Source organism: Falco cherrug, chromosome 4 (assembly GCF_023634085.1).
Source record: "Falco cherrug isolate bFalChe1 chromosome 4, bFalChe1.pri, whole genome shotgun sequence".
Lineage (NCBI taxonomy): Eukaryota > Metazoa > Chordata > Aves > Falconiformes > Falconidae > Falco > Falco cherrug.
Genome location: NC_073700.1, coordinates 100,101,229 through 100,119,722, shown reverse-complemented (window position 1 = coordinate 100,119,722; position 18,494 = coordinate 100,101,229). Strand labels below are relative to the sequence as shown.

The window sequence follows — 18,494 nt, the reverse complement described above, 5'->3', positions numbered from 1 at the left end:
GCAGCAGGCATGATAACAGTCTTCTCAGCAGTATCTTGATTAATAAAAGTGAAGTGCAAAGCAAGAATAAATATGCATAATTTACAGCAAAGGAGATGCAAATCAGATGTGAAAGGGAAGTGGTAAGGGTCATCATCAGTAAAAGTGAATATATCAATGTTTTCTGGGGAGGCTGCAGACTTGCCTTTTCTGGTGGCTTATAAGAACTTACTATACAAATGTCTCTCAGGGATAGTACGGGTATATTGATCCTGCTTCAGATGGAAGAACACACTGGATAAGCTCTTTCATTCTTCTACAATTCCTGATCTCCCCTTCTTTCCTTAAGATGCTTTATTCCTTGCTTCTGACTGTCCTGCCTTTCCTGCTAAATTAGCCAGTCATAAATGCTATCCCAGTTCTTTCTTGCAGGATGCTGTAACTGCAGTCATTGAAAACACCGGCATGAATTTGGGCAAGTAAATGAGCTGTACACTTTGAAAGCTTCTTTGCTAGGAACTCTGTAAATGTTATAAGCTGATAAGCACAGCTCTGTGCAGTGAATAATGTTACTGTTTAAGAAGCTATGGTGTCTCCAGAAGATTGTCCTTCCCTAAACTCTCAGAAATGAAGTGCTACAGACTTCCCCCTTTGCATCTGTCTGCAGCGCAGCAGTGTCGTTGTCTTTTCCTTACCCTGATCTGAAGCTGTTCCTGAGCTCAAATAAGTCAGCTCTGATTTTAAAAGTTCAGGACTACAAGTAAACCTAGGCAATGGCAGAGAAGACCTCGCTGTCTTCCTGAAGCGTGGCTCAGCATGCAGCAACATTTTTCCATGTCATGGTCCTCAGTGCAGTATATTGTGGGTCTGTGGATCAAAATGGTATTAAACATGTGAGAAAATACCTACTTTTATTAATCCTTGTGGTTCATGACTTTCTGTTCTTGGTTTCAGGTATGCCAGCATGCCTTGTGCCACCAACTGACATAGTGTTTGCATTGGACTTTCACACAGAAGTTACACCTCAGGTATTTGAAAGAACAAGAGAAATGGTAAGTGTAATAGTCAATGTCACCAAAATCAGAGACAATGACTTCCCTGCAAGAGCCAGAGGTGTTGTCCCCTACACCTTGGTTGTCCACAACCTGGTCTGCTTATCAGAGTCCTGCAAAAAGAATAAACACCTCAGAAGCTGTAAAAATCTGAACCATCAGAGATCTTCAAGTGCACATAATATTGGCAATGCAATGAAGTCGTTGTCAGAAACTTTTTCAAGTGAATTATCCGAGGTCCTAAGAAAAGAGTGAGCCACATATCTCAGCCAGATCCCACCACAAGTGTGTCTTCTATTAAAGACTGCAGTCCTGAAGTAGAGTGAATTAGATATTTTTCCTGACACTTTTGCTTTTAATGGTATCCCCGTCAATGAGAAATTGTTTAAGGTAATTAGTTTCCTTAGGTGTTGGGGGGTTTTGGTGGTTTTTTTGCAGTCAATAAAAAGATCTACACAGGCAAAGAAAGATGTAGAAGAGAACAGCTTGACAGTTTAACAAAGCAATGTGGAAGGGGGAAGGGAAAGATTACAAGCAGAACTGCAGATTTCTGTTCAGAATTAGTTTTATGCCATTACAGGATTGAAACTCCTGAATCTGGAAATCAGTAGTTAAGAAAACTGAAGGTGTCTAAGGCATCTGGTAAAGAATAGCCTGAATCTTGCTGCCTCCTTATGGTTAGTTGAGAGCATGAGTTGATAACAAATTTTTTAATTGTATAAAAAAAAAATAATTATGCTTTTCACACTACTTCCTTTCATGCTTTCTTGCTTCCTCTCTCCCCACACCTAATAAATTCTGATATGTTAGTCAGTTGAAAACAGTGTTTATAAGGTTTTTTGCAAGCCATGCCTTTAACAACTTCCTGCTGATTCTTACAAGGTTGTGTAAACTCCTGTGTCCTCTGACTGCCTCTCATAACTCAGATTAGTTCCTTGAATTTCTGTCTGTGCTGAGTCCTGCAGGGATTCATGGCTGCTCACCAGGTGAGAGTATTTCTGACTCTTCCTACATTTTTTTCTCTTTCAACCTTGAGGTCTACCCCGTGGAATAATTCCACATTACTGCTTTCTTTTCCATTTCAGCTATCAATGTAAACTCCTGTGAAAGGCTGTTTAACATCTGGTGAGAACGCTTTATTTTAAAATACCATGTATAAACTTTGGGGATCATATTCATCCTAGATGTGACTGGTAACAGAGAGTTTACCTAAAGATGAAATGGGTGCCTAGTGTGTGGTTTTAAATCAGAATTTGTTAGGTAAAAATTTGTATGCAATAAAACCCCAGATATGTGACTCGGAGAGACTGCCAAGTAAGATTGAAACTGAGCAGAACACTGTATTAGAATACATGTTGCGCATAGTATTTTCCTGCAAAGACATGCAGAAATAGTAGATTTTCTTCAGAAGAACTGAACTGTTTCAATCTGTGGTAACTCCAGTAGCTCACTTACAGAAATTCAATTACTTGTTAATCAACACTTCAATTACTTCTTAATTATTTCTCAGTCATTCGAGTATAGATGGAGTATATATCATCCATCACAGCTCACTTCTGTGCTAGTTCACTCCTAGCTGTGAAAGACAAAACAAGTTTATCCACAGGGAATTTTAGCGCCAGCATCTGTACTTAAAGGAAAGGTGGTAAAGAGTTTGCTTCATTGTCAGCAGTGTGATGTGATTACACCGAAGTGATTATCTCAAGGTGTTAAATGCACTGATGGAACAAGTATAATTTTAGAGATGTAAGATACCTACCAAACCAGACTGCTCATTTCAGCACATGCTAAACTTTTAGTGACGCTGATGTGGTTTCCATGCAAGGAAACATCAAATTGATGGGTCCCATCACATTGCAAAGAGCATTCACTTTTGTGGAGATTTTGGCTGAGCGTTTCCTTTGAAAACAGAAATCTCAAACAATATCTCTGTGGGGAGCAAAAATAGAGCTCAGCATAGGTCAGGAGTAGATCTTATCTTCTCCTACCTGTCTAAACATGACATACATACTTGTATACTCTCCATTTATAGTCAGCACAGATTCATCACTTGCTCAAGAACCCTCCATTAACTGCAGACTCTCAGCCTAGACCCAAAACTTTTGTGTTGTTTTAGCTAAGGAAGATGAGACCTATTCAGTCCTCAGTGCTACTTCATGCGATCAAATATGTTGTTTCCCAGCCAACAAGCCTGTGAACACACCGATTCCAAAATTGCAGTAGGTGTTTTGTTACAGTGGAATCTGAACCATTCCTGAAACGATCTGTGCTGCAGTATGGCTAGCTCTTAGAGCATCCAGTGGTACTTCTATTAATTGCAATGCCTTATTGTTTAATTGCCCATTTGGTGGTCACTAGCTCAGAGAGAGTTTTCTGCATTAACTTCAGTGAATGTGGCTTCTGCCTCAGTCAGCATTAAGGGGCATGTAGCCCAGAATGTAGCTAATCCTCTAGGACTAGTTTGCAGGGCTGGATCTGAATGTAATAAAACCTTGTTCAGAAACTAAGCATGTGCAAGGTCATATTCTTCATTGTTTTATTTTAATGTGCTTTAACTTTTTTCTAAAGAGAAATACTAATTAATTTATATTCTTTTACAGACAAGTGCAACCCAGATCTCTGTCCTTGTAAACATCACGTGTTTTCCACTCCAGGAATATGTGAATGCTGCTGCCACCTTGGATAGTTCATGGAAAATGATCAGCAATGAATTCCAGAAAGTTAGAGACTTCCTGAACAAAACACTTGATGCTTTGGAGATCTCCCATCAGCATAGTGGAGATAGAGTAGCTATGGTGAGCCATCATAGTCTTCCAGAAGCAAAAAAACCCAAGTGGAATTAGAAATTTGATTTTACAAGCTGCTAAAGAATTAATGAGAGTGCATGTTACAGAATCCCTTCAATAGCTGAATGGAGAGCTGCTGTTTGCTTTGCCATAAAATGGACAATTAAAAATATTTTCCCAAAAGCTACCAGTCAGAGAAACTACAAGGATATCATTATTTGATCTGCTGGAGAATCCAGTGAAATCCAATTAGAAGCATTTTTTTTTCCATTGCCATTTTTCTGAGGTATCTGTACTTTGGGTTTGCATTTGTTTTTAATTAATTAACAGAAACCGCTGACCCTGTAATGTGTCCATAAGAAGATCCCAGCAAAGGCTTCTCATGGCATAAGCCACAAAGAGGTGTGAAGGATGTATAAAAGGGAGACAGATTCTTTTTTTCCAATCTCTACTGCTCTGCAGATTCTTGCTAGAATAGGTTCAGAGGAAATAACAAACCGTAACTGACTCAACACCTTGGCTCTCCACTATGGTCAGCAAATGGGTATTGAAAAGAAAGAATCTTTTGATTAAAAAAAATACTTTAATCTCTAGACAAACATTAAAAACTTCAAAAAAACTTAACTGTAGTTCTGCTAGCTATTGCTTCCCATAGGTGTAAATAATGTGTGTTAGGAATGCTGTATGCAGATTAAAAGATGCTTTTAAACCTCAGTAAGGTAACTTTGGGAGAGAGCAATTTGGGCAATGTGGTAATAAATAGTGGAGAAATAAACCCTTGTTATTGCTCAAGGTTAAGCGTATTGATGTTATGAACAGTAGAAAATCAAAACCTTTGAAAGTGAGTTCAAACTCATTATACATTTGATGGTAAACTTGATTTCTTTGTTCTTTCTTGACAGGTTCTTTCAACAGCCACAACCAGAAAATCTTAATGAAAGGCACAGCAGACAGCTTCCAGTGATCCAACCACTGGCCAACAGGCCCAAGGCTTTTGTGAGTCCAGACATTCATCTTTTTGATTTGAAATAGGCAGCCAGAGTGGAGTCTGTGCACTATACTGCTTACTTCCAAGAAAAAATTTGGGTGCTCATGTGCACGTACAGTAGCATGTGTTTGATTACACATACTTTACCTTTCATACTGGCTTGTTCCTTTTACACTGGGGTCCTTTGTGCTGAGCTGACTTGACTTTGAATGGTAGAAAATGAAACTGGAAACATAAAGACCCTTAAGACTATGGGCAAAGCGGGCAGGTGCCTGTGGTGGGAAATCACTTTCATGTGCAGGGCAGCCCCGTTGTCTGTGGCTGACTTGTTCCTGCTTTAGCCACTGCCAAGAAGGGGGCCAGGGTGTTTAGGGTCTCTTTTAACCCTGTCGAGTCCACCTCTCCCAGCAGCAGCTGATGCATCTTCAATTCCTCTCTTTGGCAGCAGGCATAGAAAGCCATACTCCTCTCCATGCCTCCTCTGCCCCCAAAACATCAGCAAGCCTTCATCCTTCCCCTCCTCTTCCCATCAGCATCGTGGGAGCTGCAAGACCCTTGCTAGTGCTGGGGAGAAGGGAGGAAAGGCAGATTCTGGGTCACAGGAATGGAGGTGGGCTGGAAAGGAGGACCCCCCAGGGCACAACCTTAAGGGAAAGGAAGAAGAGGGCTTTGACTTGGTGTGGGTGGGAGAGAGAAGGAGATGCCTTTAACTCGTGTAACACTACCTACGGTTCCCAAACCACCTCTGCATACTTGATGCTTTCTCACACTGTTGAAAGCCTTATTTTGCCTCTGGCCAGAGATGTAACTTCCTGCTACCTGAAAGGTGTTTTCCAGGCATTTGAATCTTCTTTATGGAGTGTCCTGCAACTGTGTGTTTTTTCTGTTAAGGATGACTAGAAATCCAGCAAAGTGACACAGGGTGGATGAAGTAACGGCTTAAGGCGTCACAGCGTATATTCAACAAAAGTATGGCGAGTGTGAGCTTTCCTTTTCCTTCTTTTAGTGTATTCGCTGTATTATACCAAGTTTAGATTTTAAATATATACATCTAGATGTAGCCATAAGAAGCTCTTTTCACTTCAGTGGATGAAGAAAGCACTTGGTAATTTACAGTATCAAACATGTATGAATTTTTGGTTTTGAAATATAGTTTTAGGATAGTCTTAGACATCATGGGAGTTTTGATTTACATAACCCTTTGGGAGCTGCTATAACCCTTTTAGTTAGTTAGGTGTTCCTAGGACAGCAGAGCTTAGCATTAGACTCAGGTTTAAAGCAAGCTGAATGCAAGGCACAAAGTACAGTTGAGGATGTGACACAAGGTTAAGCTGATCTCAAACTACAATTAACAGCCTAGTAGCTCTGGCTGCTGAGATTACAGAATCAGCGCAGAGGAACAACGGATATAAAGAAACCCAAGTACTAAACAGGGAAGCTTAAGTGGACTTTATTATAGTGATTAGAATGTACAGGGACAGTAGTGCACTGATTCTTATTTCGTTTCTCAGATTCAACATAGGAGCAGTTACACACAGAAGTACTTGTACCAGCTCTTTGCACATTTAGAATGTGTAATGTGGGGTGTCTTTTTAGCTCATTTTCTGAAGGATCCTTGAAGAGCAATGTAGTCACAAAACCAGGCCAAATCATTTCTCTAGAGATGGCTTGGTATTTCAAGGAAATGCTATAGATACCAAACATCTTTAATAAAATAAGTGATTAAGAAGTGCTAACAGAGTGGTAGGATACAGATAACTGATTTTATGGTCACCTTTATAAAGTCCCTTCTATTCCATGATCTGGAAACAGTCCTTGAAAACTTCATTATAACACTACTACTTTATTACAAATATTTACATACTATGTATTAGTACAATTTATTTCCACACTTTAACGATTCCATCCCTTGATGCAGTTACGATAAACCCTTGTGTGGTCTGGAAAGTTGCAATATCTGTGATAATATCATGATGTCCAACTGGGAGAGACTCTGGACCTTTCCGAGGGGCCTCATCAGTGGGTCCCAGTTTTTGCTTGTTTTGAATTTCCTGTACAAAACCAAAAAGTGATAAATATTATTTACAGGAAGGTGAGCATTTGCAGAAAGGAATTGTCACACATTAGGTTGTCAGTGTTAAAAGACCAAAAAACCTCTTAAACAAAAACCCAAACACAAAACCTCTCACCTGCTGGTAGCTTTCTTAGGACTACACCTGGGTTCATTTCTTTTCATCACACACAACGTAAGTCTTAATCTGAACTGACATTACAGCTCTCTGATTAGGGAAAGGATTTTTGTTTTCCCCCTCTTATATTTATTTCAATGACACTAACTACTAAGATTTTATATTCGGGGGGGTGGGGGGTGGTCAGCTACAGCAACACATACACCTTAGCTCCCCAAGGCTTTTATAAAAGCTGGTTCAATAGCATGAATGTAATTGTTTAAGAACTGCAGATGAAACACTACAATATTATAGTGCATAAGCAGACCCTCACTGACAGGTTTTTTTTCCCAGTCACCTCTGAAGTAGCATTCATTCAACTAAACTGAAATAAAACATTGTGCTACTCAACAATGAGCAACACCGCCAGTTCCAAAAGTCACTCTGACGTTTGTAATACAAACCATATTATTTTGGTCCCACTACATCTCATATTGCTTGGCTAATCCTACACAAAAGACATTCCAAAGACTGATCAAGGACAAAAGTGTTAAAACACTATATTTCAATATCCCAAAAGAAACATATGAATGGCTTCTGCATGTAAGTAGTATTTGGTAAGTCTAATTCTGTCCAAAACAACTGATTTTTTAATTTTGAAATAACTTCTTCCTAACTGCCTGAAGACACAACACTGACTCCATCCATAAAAGGTAATAGTTAGATAGATAGTTATAATTCAAGCCATGTAATTAATACATCAGTGATGTAATTAATATCACCCATGGGGCCATCCAAAAGGCAAAGCAGAATAGCTGTCTATCAAAAGCAAAATACCTGAACCACCTCTGTGCCCTCAATTATCTTCCTGTAGTAGGAAACAGATGGGCAGTTAGAACTTCCAGCAACAACATATGATCTCTCAGGGTAGGCTAGATCCCAAAACCTAAACGCAAAGAAACAAAATGAAGCCAAGATGTTCAATTTTATCAGCTTAATACAGCTGTTTAAAAGCTGTCTTGCACTTAGGATGAAAATGAGCGGGCACAAATGCTATATGCTTTCTACACTTAGTAGAAGAGTGATGCAGAGAAATCAACATTCATATCAAGCTTATACATAAGTTATTGTTTTGTTTCTTGTCATGCAGCTTATCAAGAAGCAGCAAGTTTTGCATATTTTTGCTGAGAACAATTCTCTCAGCATACTGATGATACTGACTGATGAACACATCTTCAGCATTATTGTTCTGACTCTTTGGAGCTTACTTAGGCAAAAATTTAGTACACCAGCAGGGGTGGAGGGAAGAGTGTCAAACAAAAAAGTTGTTTTATTACCTTATTTTCATGTCTGAGCCTGCTGTCAGTAATATGGGATTACCAGATGCTGGACTACAGTATATTCCGTGGATGCTGTGAGGAGACGGCTGATAGGGAAAAAGTGATACATAAAAATAATCACCAACAGCTGCTGCCATGCTTCAGAAAGGGAATACATTCTTTACCACATTCATCCACCCTATTTCCAAATCTTTCTGACAAATGCCAAGGTATTTTAACAGACCACATCTTAAATCTGTTGCATTTCTCTGTGAAATGTAAAGAAGGAATCTACTTTAACTCTCCCTAAAGCCTTTTTGGAATCTTGGAAATTACATTCTCAATGATGGCAAATGAGAGAGATTATTTTAAAATAATCAAGAAAGGAAATCATTCTGAAAAGCACAGGGATGCTCAATATATATGAAGTCATTAAGGGTCAGATACACAACAGAAAATTAGCTTGAAGCACAATGTTCCCTGCGCATAGAGCACATTACCAAAATGAACTCAACCTGCAATCTTTGTAGCATGTACAAATTCAAGTTTAGGTAGATCCCAGATCTGCATTTACAACATTTATAGAAGCAGATGTGGTTATTTTTGGGTTTGTGTTTTAAGAACAATATCCCCAATTAACTCCTTGAAGAAGAGCAACTTCATGCTTTAAAGTAGCAGTTAAGTGTAGCAAAGCCATTATATTACAGAAAGAATATGCAGAAGGAATATGCAAAAGAGCAGATGCTTACAGAAGGATGCACAATCCCAGAAACAGTACGTCAAAGTATAAGATGCTACACCATGAATTTTGACTTTGCCCTAATCTTTACAGGTTTGACCAGCCCACTGGCTTTCTAAGAACATCACTGGATATAGTGAGTGTTACAAGTACATTCCACAGATAATGGAAGATACCAATGCAGATTCAGGTTACACTGCTGTTTTACAAAGGAGATGTAATTTTGACAGCAAAACAATTATGGTACCAACATAAATCCCAGGACAAGTTCCTGGTGCCAAACTGGCAGGGCCACGGAGTCAGGTAACTGTACTGATGTACAGCATGGAGTCTGAGGTTGTTCTAGAACTGGACACAACAGAAACTGGGGAAGAAGGAGACCAGACCTGCAGTTCTGAAAGAGGCGGTGCACTGCTGGCCCACAAAGTGAAGCGTCGATCACCAGTTTCCATATCCCACATGGAGACTTCATTGTTGCCTTGGACAGCTATAGGAAACATATAGCCAACACAAAAAATATAAAACAGGTCAGTTGGTTCTCACTACTTGTTCTACTGATATGACATAGAGGGTATGACACAGAGACACTCTCCACTTGCTTTCTGCAGCATTTGTGTTAGTCTTGCTTTAGCAGTAAAGCCATGCACATGTTTTGCTTGGTTTACCACTTGGAAGCAGTTTCACTGTAGTAAAACCACCTAATTTAAGAGAATTTATAGCAAGTTTCATTTAATCTCCAACCCTATTAAAAAGGTATTAAAACTTCACCTTCCTACCTAGATAACTTCTCATCCTTCTTTAAGAAGGATGGATCATCTGTTCAGCAGGGGCAGCAGTGACTGGACAGCTAAGACAGCAATCCAAATTTACAGAATTCAGTAGCTACAATGAAGTTCCACACCTGTGGTTAGCGTGGACAGGCAAAGAATTCTGTTCAAGGGATTGTTTACATGCCTGGCAGCAACCTAGCAGGCAGGGACTTTTTAATAATATTCTGAAGTCATGAAATCTTGTCACTCATTTATACTTCAGCAGGGAAGGAAACACTAGAAAACATTGAGAAGCTTGCTTTATTTGTATGTTTTTTGAAGAAATTTCTTTTTTCTCCCAGGGTGGTTAATAACTAAAATAAGAAGTGAAGTCTAAGAAGCAAGTAAAATACAAAACTCAAATTACTCCCATTTTACAGCAACTTTATCAATTTTATTGTTGTAGGATTAGTTTAAGCTACTTCTCCACATCAGGATGTGTTCCTGACACAGACATTTCAAAGTATATGACAGTGCTACATGCAGTGAGGATGAAGCAGCTGTGAGCATACCAGATGAGGAATCTTAGGAGATTTTTGAAAGCTCTAACCCCTGACACAGCTGGGTTAGATGCAAGTGGGAATTGGAATGGGACCACCTTTCAGTCTCTGCTCTACAGAGGCACTGAAGGCAATGGCAGAATTCCCATCAAATTCGATATATGTCATGAATCTGGGTTTTCTCTTTTATAACATTTTGTCCTTAAAAAGTGATGTGGTAGACAGCACACTAGGAGCAATCCTCATGAGAGTTGTAATGCTCAGCAGACGAGAACTGTAAAGTCTGTCATTTTCATAATGTCTTAACACTACACCAGCCTCTCTCTCTTTATTTCAAAAAGCCACAAAGAGCACAGTGGCAGAACACAAGTATGAACCTTCCCTTTTTCCTCTCCCCAAGCAAAGTACAAGAAAAACTACAAGGAATTTAAACCCCAAAACAAAACAACAACACAAACAAAGAGACCCTAACAACTCCCCTCAGGGCTTGAAGCAGAAGCTGAAACAGAAGCTGCTTTAATTACAACCTCTGGCACACATGAGGTTAAGTTTAAGACATCTTTTACCTGCAATTACCCAGGACTGATAGACAGGATGCATGAGCAGGCGTCTGATTCGGGCCTTGGAAGGGTGAGAATGGCTGGAGATAGGTAACTGAAACCTCATGTCCCAGCATGCCATGGTACCATTGCTTGTCCCTGGTGAGAGAAAGCTCCCCAGAGTCAGGGGTATAAATATATGGGGGTTTGCCCATACCCCTTCTGCTCTGTTCTTCAGGAGATAGACTTAAGCCTCAAGTGCTTACAGGGTAGAATACTTCCCACAAATGAAGAGGTGTTTCTCTCATCTTGTTTGAGAAAAGCATATTCTAGTCAAATCAGATTAAACAAAAGCTTGATCTATAGTTATTTTAAACGAAAAAACAGAAGGGGGTGTGGGGCTGGAAAGAGGGAAGCTAACAAGACAAGAAATACAGGCTTACCAATACACAGCCAGCATTGGTGTATGTCCACAGCAAACGAAGTTATGAGGCCTAACTTCAAATCATGTTTCAGTGTCCAAGCATTGCTGCTAGATCGCAAATCCCATCCAACCAGAGATCCATTAACTGTACCATAAGCCAGTACTGACTGGGCTCCTGAATTGAAGTGATGCATATCTACCACACAGCCATCATCCTTCAGATCTAAGGACCTGGGTTAAAAGAATAACTGAATTTAGAAACAGATTATGACTCCCTCCAAGTTTAAGACTCTTTCCAATTCACCTGATGCTGAGCAGCATTTTCCTCTTCATGTCACTTCAACACATCTGCCACAAACAACTTGCCACTTTTAGTACAACAGATGCTTATGCTCTCTCAAATCTCTCTGCCCTGACCCATGCGCAGGACTGAGAGACCCAGAGCACAGAGCTATGTTTATGTCTGCAAAGAGCTGCTGACAGCATTTTACTAGCCCGTAGAAGGCTTGCAGGTCCTATCAGCAATCACAAACACAAAAACAGGCTGGGTGGAGAATGGACTGAGAGCAGACCTGAGAAGAAAGGCTTAGGGGTGCTGGTGGACGAAAAGCTCAACGTGGCCCAGCAATGTGTGTTTGCAGCCCAGAAAGCCAACCAAATTCTTGGCTGCATCAAAAGAAGCGTGACCAGCAGGTCAAAGGAGGCGATTCTCTCCCTCTACTCTGCTCTCATGAGACCCCACCTGGAGTACCATATTCAGCTCTGAACCCTCCAACATAAAGGAGGACATGAACCCGTTGGAGCAAGTCCAGAGCAGGGCCACACAGATGCTCAGAGGGTTGGAGCACCTCTCCTATGAGGACAGGCTGAGAGAGTTGGGATTGTTCAGCCTGGAGAAGAGAAGGCTCCAGGGAGACCTTATAGCAGCCTTCCAGTACCTAAAGGGGGTCTACAAGAAAACTCAAGAGGAACTTTTTACAAGGGCCTGTAGTGATAGGACAAGGGGTAATGGCTTTAAACTGAAAGAGGGTAGATTTAGATGAGATATTAGGAATAAATATTTTACTGGAGCAGGTTTCCCAGAGAAGCTGTGGATGCCCCCTCCCTGGCAGTGTTCCAGGCCAGGCTGGATGGGGCTTTGAGCAACCTGGTCTAGTGGAAGGTGTCCCTGCCCATGGCAGGGGGTTGGAACCAGATGATCTTTAAGATCCCTTCCAACCCAAACCATTCTGTGATTCATGCTCCACATTTATCAAATATTCACCTACCCGGGCAGGAACACTCCTCTTCATGTTATACTGCCAGCACTGGCATCACTCACTTTACTGTGTGTGCAAACAGATACCTTCAGGCACAAATGCAGTGTATACCAAAAAGGGAAACCTGGTTTGTTTTGATTAGATTCGGCTTATTTAATTTCTGAATTTAATCTCAAATAAGAGAGGATATTTGAGACAGATACCTTACTTTTACTTTGGACAGAAAAGAGGTCTTTAAGATGGTCGCTAGATTTGCTGGAGCCTAGATGTGTCCCTCACTCAAGGTGGAAGATTAAGCTGTTGAATCAGTGCCAAATACTCAAAACCTGCTCATATGGAGAGAGGTAAGAAAGAGCTAAACCATTCCCAAAGATTCCCCTAAATAGTGTCCCCTCCCCCATACCTTTGCTGCCTTACTCACATTAAAAGCTTGAGAGAAAAAATTGCAGGTCTGAGACCAAACCACATGTATGTTTGTAAACATTTATCTAATGACCTATAAAAGAGCCTCCAAAATAATTTTATAAGCATTAACATTGCAACAGAGGAGGTAAGAAACTACCAATCCCAGTGCATAAATAAAAGACTTGAGAGCTATTGAGACTGTTTCAAGCTGACAATGAATCCAGTGACACAGAAGGCACCAATAACGTAGAGCTATAAATTCTCAGCCCTACACAGCTGCCTTTCAACCCTTCTTTATGAAGCAGAGTAAGACCATAGATTACAGCCTTCCAGTACAGCCTGAGCTCAGCCAGCAGGAAGCCTAGAGCAAATCAAGTGATCTAATCAAGAAATATACTAACAGCCTGAGCTGTGCAGTGAGATTTAACTGCTCTAAGTACATACCTGCTTTGTATTGGATGAATTTTAGGAGATTTAGGGAGCTTTGAAGCTTCAATACTAAGAAGCTGGATGGCACCATTATCCGAAGCTATAGCCAAGTAATGAGAGCCTTGGCAGAATGTAAGTGTCTTTACATGTCCTCCAATCCGAGAGTATGTCAAAATTGATCTAAACAGTATAGAAAGGGAGAGGAAAAATAAGAAATGTTTTAATTAAATTAAAACAAGAAAAGAATTACTCCTCTCAAACACCTACTTCAAACCAATGGCTCTTGAGAGAGCTCTGAAAATAGCATTTTCTGAGTGTTCCAAGCTCAGAAAGCAACACGGCTTGTGTTGCCTCTGCAAGCTTAACTCTCCATCTTTGAGCCTCTGGGTTATAACAGTCTCCAACTGCAGAAGCACACATCCGTCTATCAGTAAAATGAAAGTCTAACCTAGATCTGTATCACATAGCATACCACACCACCCATGTTCCAACCAGCAAAACAGCTTTCCTGCATCAAGTATCAGTGGATGAGATAGTTAAGCAAAAAGCTAATTTGTTAAAAAAAATAAAAATAAAAATCAGATGGCTTTTAAACAACATGAGAATATATTTATGTATGTGTAGAAATGAAATAAAAAAGCTTGTAATTACTACAGCCACAAAGCAGTCTCTTTGCATTTACTAACCACTTTCTTCTTTTACTAATTGAAACAGCTGCATGTTTCATACATTTTTAGCTAATATTTTATAGCTGCATGCCAAGAGGAACAGCAGTATATTTCATTATTGATATCTCTAGCACACCCACAAGGGATTCATATCTTCCTCCCTGCTCTACTTCACTTCACAGTCCAAAACAGCATCCCCCAAATCCCATGAGTTATAAAGCTACCTGGTTGTAGTGGTTTTTCCTTCCATTTTTTGGCTGTTCCAGATTTTCACTGTGCCATCATTTGAGCAAGTGGCAAAAATGGAGTGTTCATCAGAGACCCGAATGCGGTTCACCGCAGACTTGTGTTCATGAAGATGAGCTACCAACAATCCTTTGGGACGCCATCCTACAGGGAAAACAAAACCATAACGGTCGGTGTTGATTTCATAACCTAATTAGGAACAAACAAATCTCCCTGATCCCATCCACCAACAGCTGTATTGGTATATAGTCATTACAGCTGCAAAGCACAGAAGGCGGCATTTTAAACATTAAAGGCAGAAGCCTACTTTTGCTCAATTCTAAACTAAACCCTACTGGCAGATCTGGGTACGATTTTTCTTTTAGTTGGGTTCCATGTATATTCAGTGAAACTAGAAAGAGTGCTTCTACATAGAGTTTGAGAGATACTAGTGCACAGTTCTGCTATCATGCAGATTGCTGTGCTGCAAATGGCAACTCAATACATGCCCAAAATGCACATGATGAGCAACAAATTTGAACAGTCTTGAGTTCCTGGATTGTCTGCAGAGTACTTGAATGGACAAGTTCAGTGTTGCACTATGTGCTATGCTGTCAAGCCTTATGAACCCAGGAAAATGAAAAAACAGCACTTCTAAATCCCACATAACATTTACTCAATTTCTTTTTGAAGGACTGAAGGAATTGAGCTGACACAAAATAACTCTTGCCAAGAAACTGCCAACATTTGTGTGACGTTTCTTCCTCTGAAATAAGCAACACATAAGTATCTGGCTGCACTTCTAACCAGCATCTACTTTAATGAAGGATTAACAGCAGATGAAGATAACAAAGGACAGACCACAGCAAATTTCAGAATATGACACAAACTTCAAATAAGAACACTTTTTCTGGCATCCACTCCCTTGTGTAAGGGAGCACGTCAGCTACTTGTATTGGGCCACGTTATTTCATAGGTTGTAAAAGTCTCAAGAAGACAAACACATGGCTTAGCCAAGCTCAGTCAAGGTTAGCTATGTTCAAACGCTATCTGGTTGGATCATTTTCCTGATGATTTTCTACTACTTCCCTTAAATTTACATGGTAGCTGTATATGCCTAGGTATGCATATCTAATGCTAGATTTACCAAAGACTTTAGCATCACTGCGTTGATTACTGCAAGCCTAGCTGGTACAGACTCTGCTCTCAATATCTGCAGTTTAAGCACAGGAACTCCCAACAGTAAAGGCCAGTGAAAAATCTCCGTATGGGATACCCAGTAACAGCAGAAAACACGAGCAGAAAATGCTAAGGACTAATCTGAGTAAATCCCAATATCAATTTGGAGCTCCAAATATAAGTTGTGGCCATATAAAGATGGTTAAATTATGTTTGCTGCCAGAGCCCTAATCAGCAAAACCTGACTGGCGCTACCAGGGAGGAACAAGAGGTAAAAATGTCTCTCCTTTCCCTCTGAAAGCAACAATGTAGTATGAGAATACACATCTTCTCTTTGTGGGTGGGCACTGTGTCACTGTCCCCACTGCTGGTGGGGACAGGCTCCTTTGTGAAAAAGCACAGCTCAAGCAGCCCACCCCAGTATGCATGCCACTGGGTTAGAAAACCTGGCCAAGAGTTTACAATACTCACAGGATGGCTGAAAATCTGGAGCCACCCCAGGCAGAATACATTTCTCACCTCCCAACACAGCGTTTCTCCTCTTGCCCAAACCAAGCTACAGGCTGTTACAGGATGGCAAGTTATCTGCCATACACCTGGTTACAAACAATCTGCTTCAGAAAACTCACTGGTAAAAGGTGCACAACCTGGGCTTCAGACCAGTGGTTTGGGTCCACCACTGCAAAGGTAAAGATCTAGGTTCCAGACCCTCTCTCATAGGTCACGTATATATTCAGCCAAATAGGTGTTCTGCATAGGAGGCACATTTCCTAAACTAATAATTTCCTCTTTTCCTTGTCTTTTGCATTTTTTCCCTGAGATTATGATATTTTGACTTTCTTGTTTGTTTGTTTGTTAATAATAACCTCAGTGGCCCATGATTTACCTGGAGGTGGGGGCTTGCTTTCCCACTCGGCATTCTCCATCATCTGTTTGGCAAGTCTCTCTGCATTACACTGTTCTCGCTTCTGCTGGATCAGCTGCTGAAGTTCAGTTTTGCAAGTGGTGATGCGTAACTGGTGTGCAGATGGGGATGCTGTACTGCTTAGTACCTGCATAGTCTGTTTCCTGGGTTGAACAACTGTTCCATCAGATGCCTGTAAGAGATAAGCACTTAAAAATAGATGCCTTACATTCCACACACAGATAAATCCTGCTCTTAAGATTACTGGGTCACACCAAAGGAAAATGTAAAAATCTTTTTTAATTGAATCAATTAACAATGAATTAGCATAAAAAAAATTCATGCTTACATGAAAACAATTTAAAATTATCATTTACAGAAAAGCTTACCCACTCAATTCTACCCCATTTGCCTAGTCTGTTCTGTATTCTATTTATAGAAACTGTAATGTGCCACGCACACCTCTATGCCATTAATACAGAAGCAGTTACTGCTCTCAAGACTGACAGAATTACAGGTTAGCTCTTGAACAATTATTTGTTTATATTGGGCTGTAAAAATAAAAATTAAAATGTGAAGTGTCTCTCTCTTGGTACAGAATGGATGCATTTAAAGCTAGCAGAACTTAAGCTCCAGCTAGTAACCAAACAGAAAACAGTGTTCCATATCAAGAGATGCCGCCACAGCTTTGAGGGCTCCCAGCCCATCCTTCTGTAGCCAGTACAAAGTATTACAGGTATGGGACGTTTCAATGCAGCCATGATGTGATACACCAGTTCCAAGTTAAAATCATGGCATCTCTTCTCTTCCTCATAGGGCATGCAATTTGAGGAAAAGTCTTCCCTGCCAGAACAGCTTACCTAATAACTGGCTAATCCACAAAGCCCCATCCCTTCGTGCAAAGCATATATTTGTTAGTTAAGCTCTTCTGTTGAGGTGACTAAAATTACTTCCATCCTCTCTCAATTCCTATTTCAAAACTAAGAACTCAAAAGTCAGCTACTCTGCTGGAGAACACACCAGGGAATAGCATGACCAGCGTCAAATAACCTCCAAACAAAATAAGAACACCACATCCCTATAGTCCCACTTGGCTTCAAAACAATTGAATCACTTCAGTTTAAAATGCAAAGATAGTATTTTTCAGGAATACCTGTGGAGAGGATGACAAAGTGGCACAAATGCCAACTGAGGACTCTGAACGGAGTGGTTTCCCAGCCTGGATGGCTTCAGGATCAGTAGTTTGCCCATGTCCTTTAGATATTGGCTGGGAGATGTTTGTTGGTTCCAGGGACCCAAACATGCTTTTCCATTCTTCATTTACATTTGAATCTTGCTTTACATGTTTTCTAGCTATAAGCAATTAGGAGGGAGGGAGGTGATGGAAAGAGGGGCAGGGAGGAAGGGGGAAACCAACCACATTATCATGACAACATTCACTCACGCTGGTCATTACTTTCAGGCTATATGCAAGTCCAACATATACGTGCCAGTTTATTATTTATATATAGAGAAAACTCTACTTCTACATTAAGTCAGCTGACAGGAATTTATGAGGCAAACAAAACAGAACACTTGCCACATGTGTGCACACCTCATTAATCCTACAACTGACTCATGCAATAAATCATTCCAGTATAGGGAAAGTTTGCACCTAGAAGGTCACAGGATTAAACTCCATGTGAAAATTTTTACTTTTTAAAATATTTATATATAAATAATAAATACATAGATAAATACATAAAATAATTATTTTTTTTTTTTTACAATTTATTACAGAACCATAGAATGGTTTGGGTTGGAAGGGACCTTCAAAGATCATCTACTCCAATCCCTCTGCAATGAGCACAGACATCAGGGATAAACTGGTAATATCAGAGTATGCAAATTATTGCCAGTGTCAAATACAATCAGTTTTCTGTCACAATTGCAACATCACCTGTAGATTCAAGAATGTTATCTGTAAACAGGAAACGTTTTTATTTTCAGCATTCCTTGGGAGTCACTTAAAACATAAAACAAAATTTGGGACGAATTTGATTTGGACAAAGTCAGTGCAGAAAAGTTAAAGGCATGAAGACTTTGCAAGGGACGGTTTTGGGTGAAATAAGTCAGTTCAAAT

General features: G+C 40.2%; 1 protein-coding gene across 1 annotated transcript in view; it reads right to left on the bottom strand.

Moving 5' to 3' along the window:
* Positions 1-6,239: 6,239 nt before the first annotated feature.
* PIK3R4 (phosphoinositide-3-kinase regulatory subunit 4) overlaps positions 6,240-18,494 on the bottom strand; it is a 28,724-nt gene continuing 16,469 nt past the window's right edge. Inside the window, exons 11-20 of the mRNA XM_055708849.1 lie at positions 17,526-17,725; positions 16,355-16,565; positions 14,289-14,454; positions 13,412-13,576; positions 11,323-11,534; positions 10,907-11,038; positions 9,418-9,518; positions 8,311-8,399; positions 7,811-7,919; positions 6,240-6,856 (exon numbers count right to left, since the gene is read on the bottom strand). Coding sequence (XP_055564824.1) covers positions 6,686-6,856; positions 7,811-7,919; positions 8,311-8,399; positions 9,418-9,518; positions 10,907-11,038; positions 11,323-11,534; positions 13,412-13,576; positions 14,289-14,454; positions 16,355-16,565; positions 17,526-17,725 — 1,556 coding nt within the window. The 3' untranslated portion in view covers positions 6,240-6,685. The remainder of the gene's footprint in view (positions 6,857-7,810; positions 7,920-8,310; positions 8,400-9,417; positions 9,519-10,906; positions 11,039-11,322; positions 11,535-13,411; positions 13,577-14,288; positions 14,455-16,354; positions 16,566-17,525; positions 17,726-18,494) is intronic.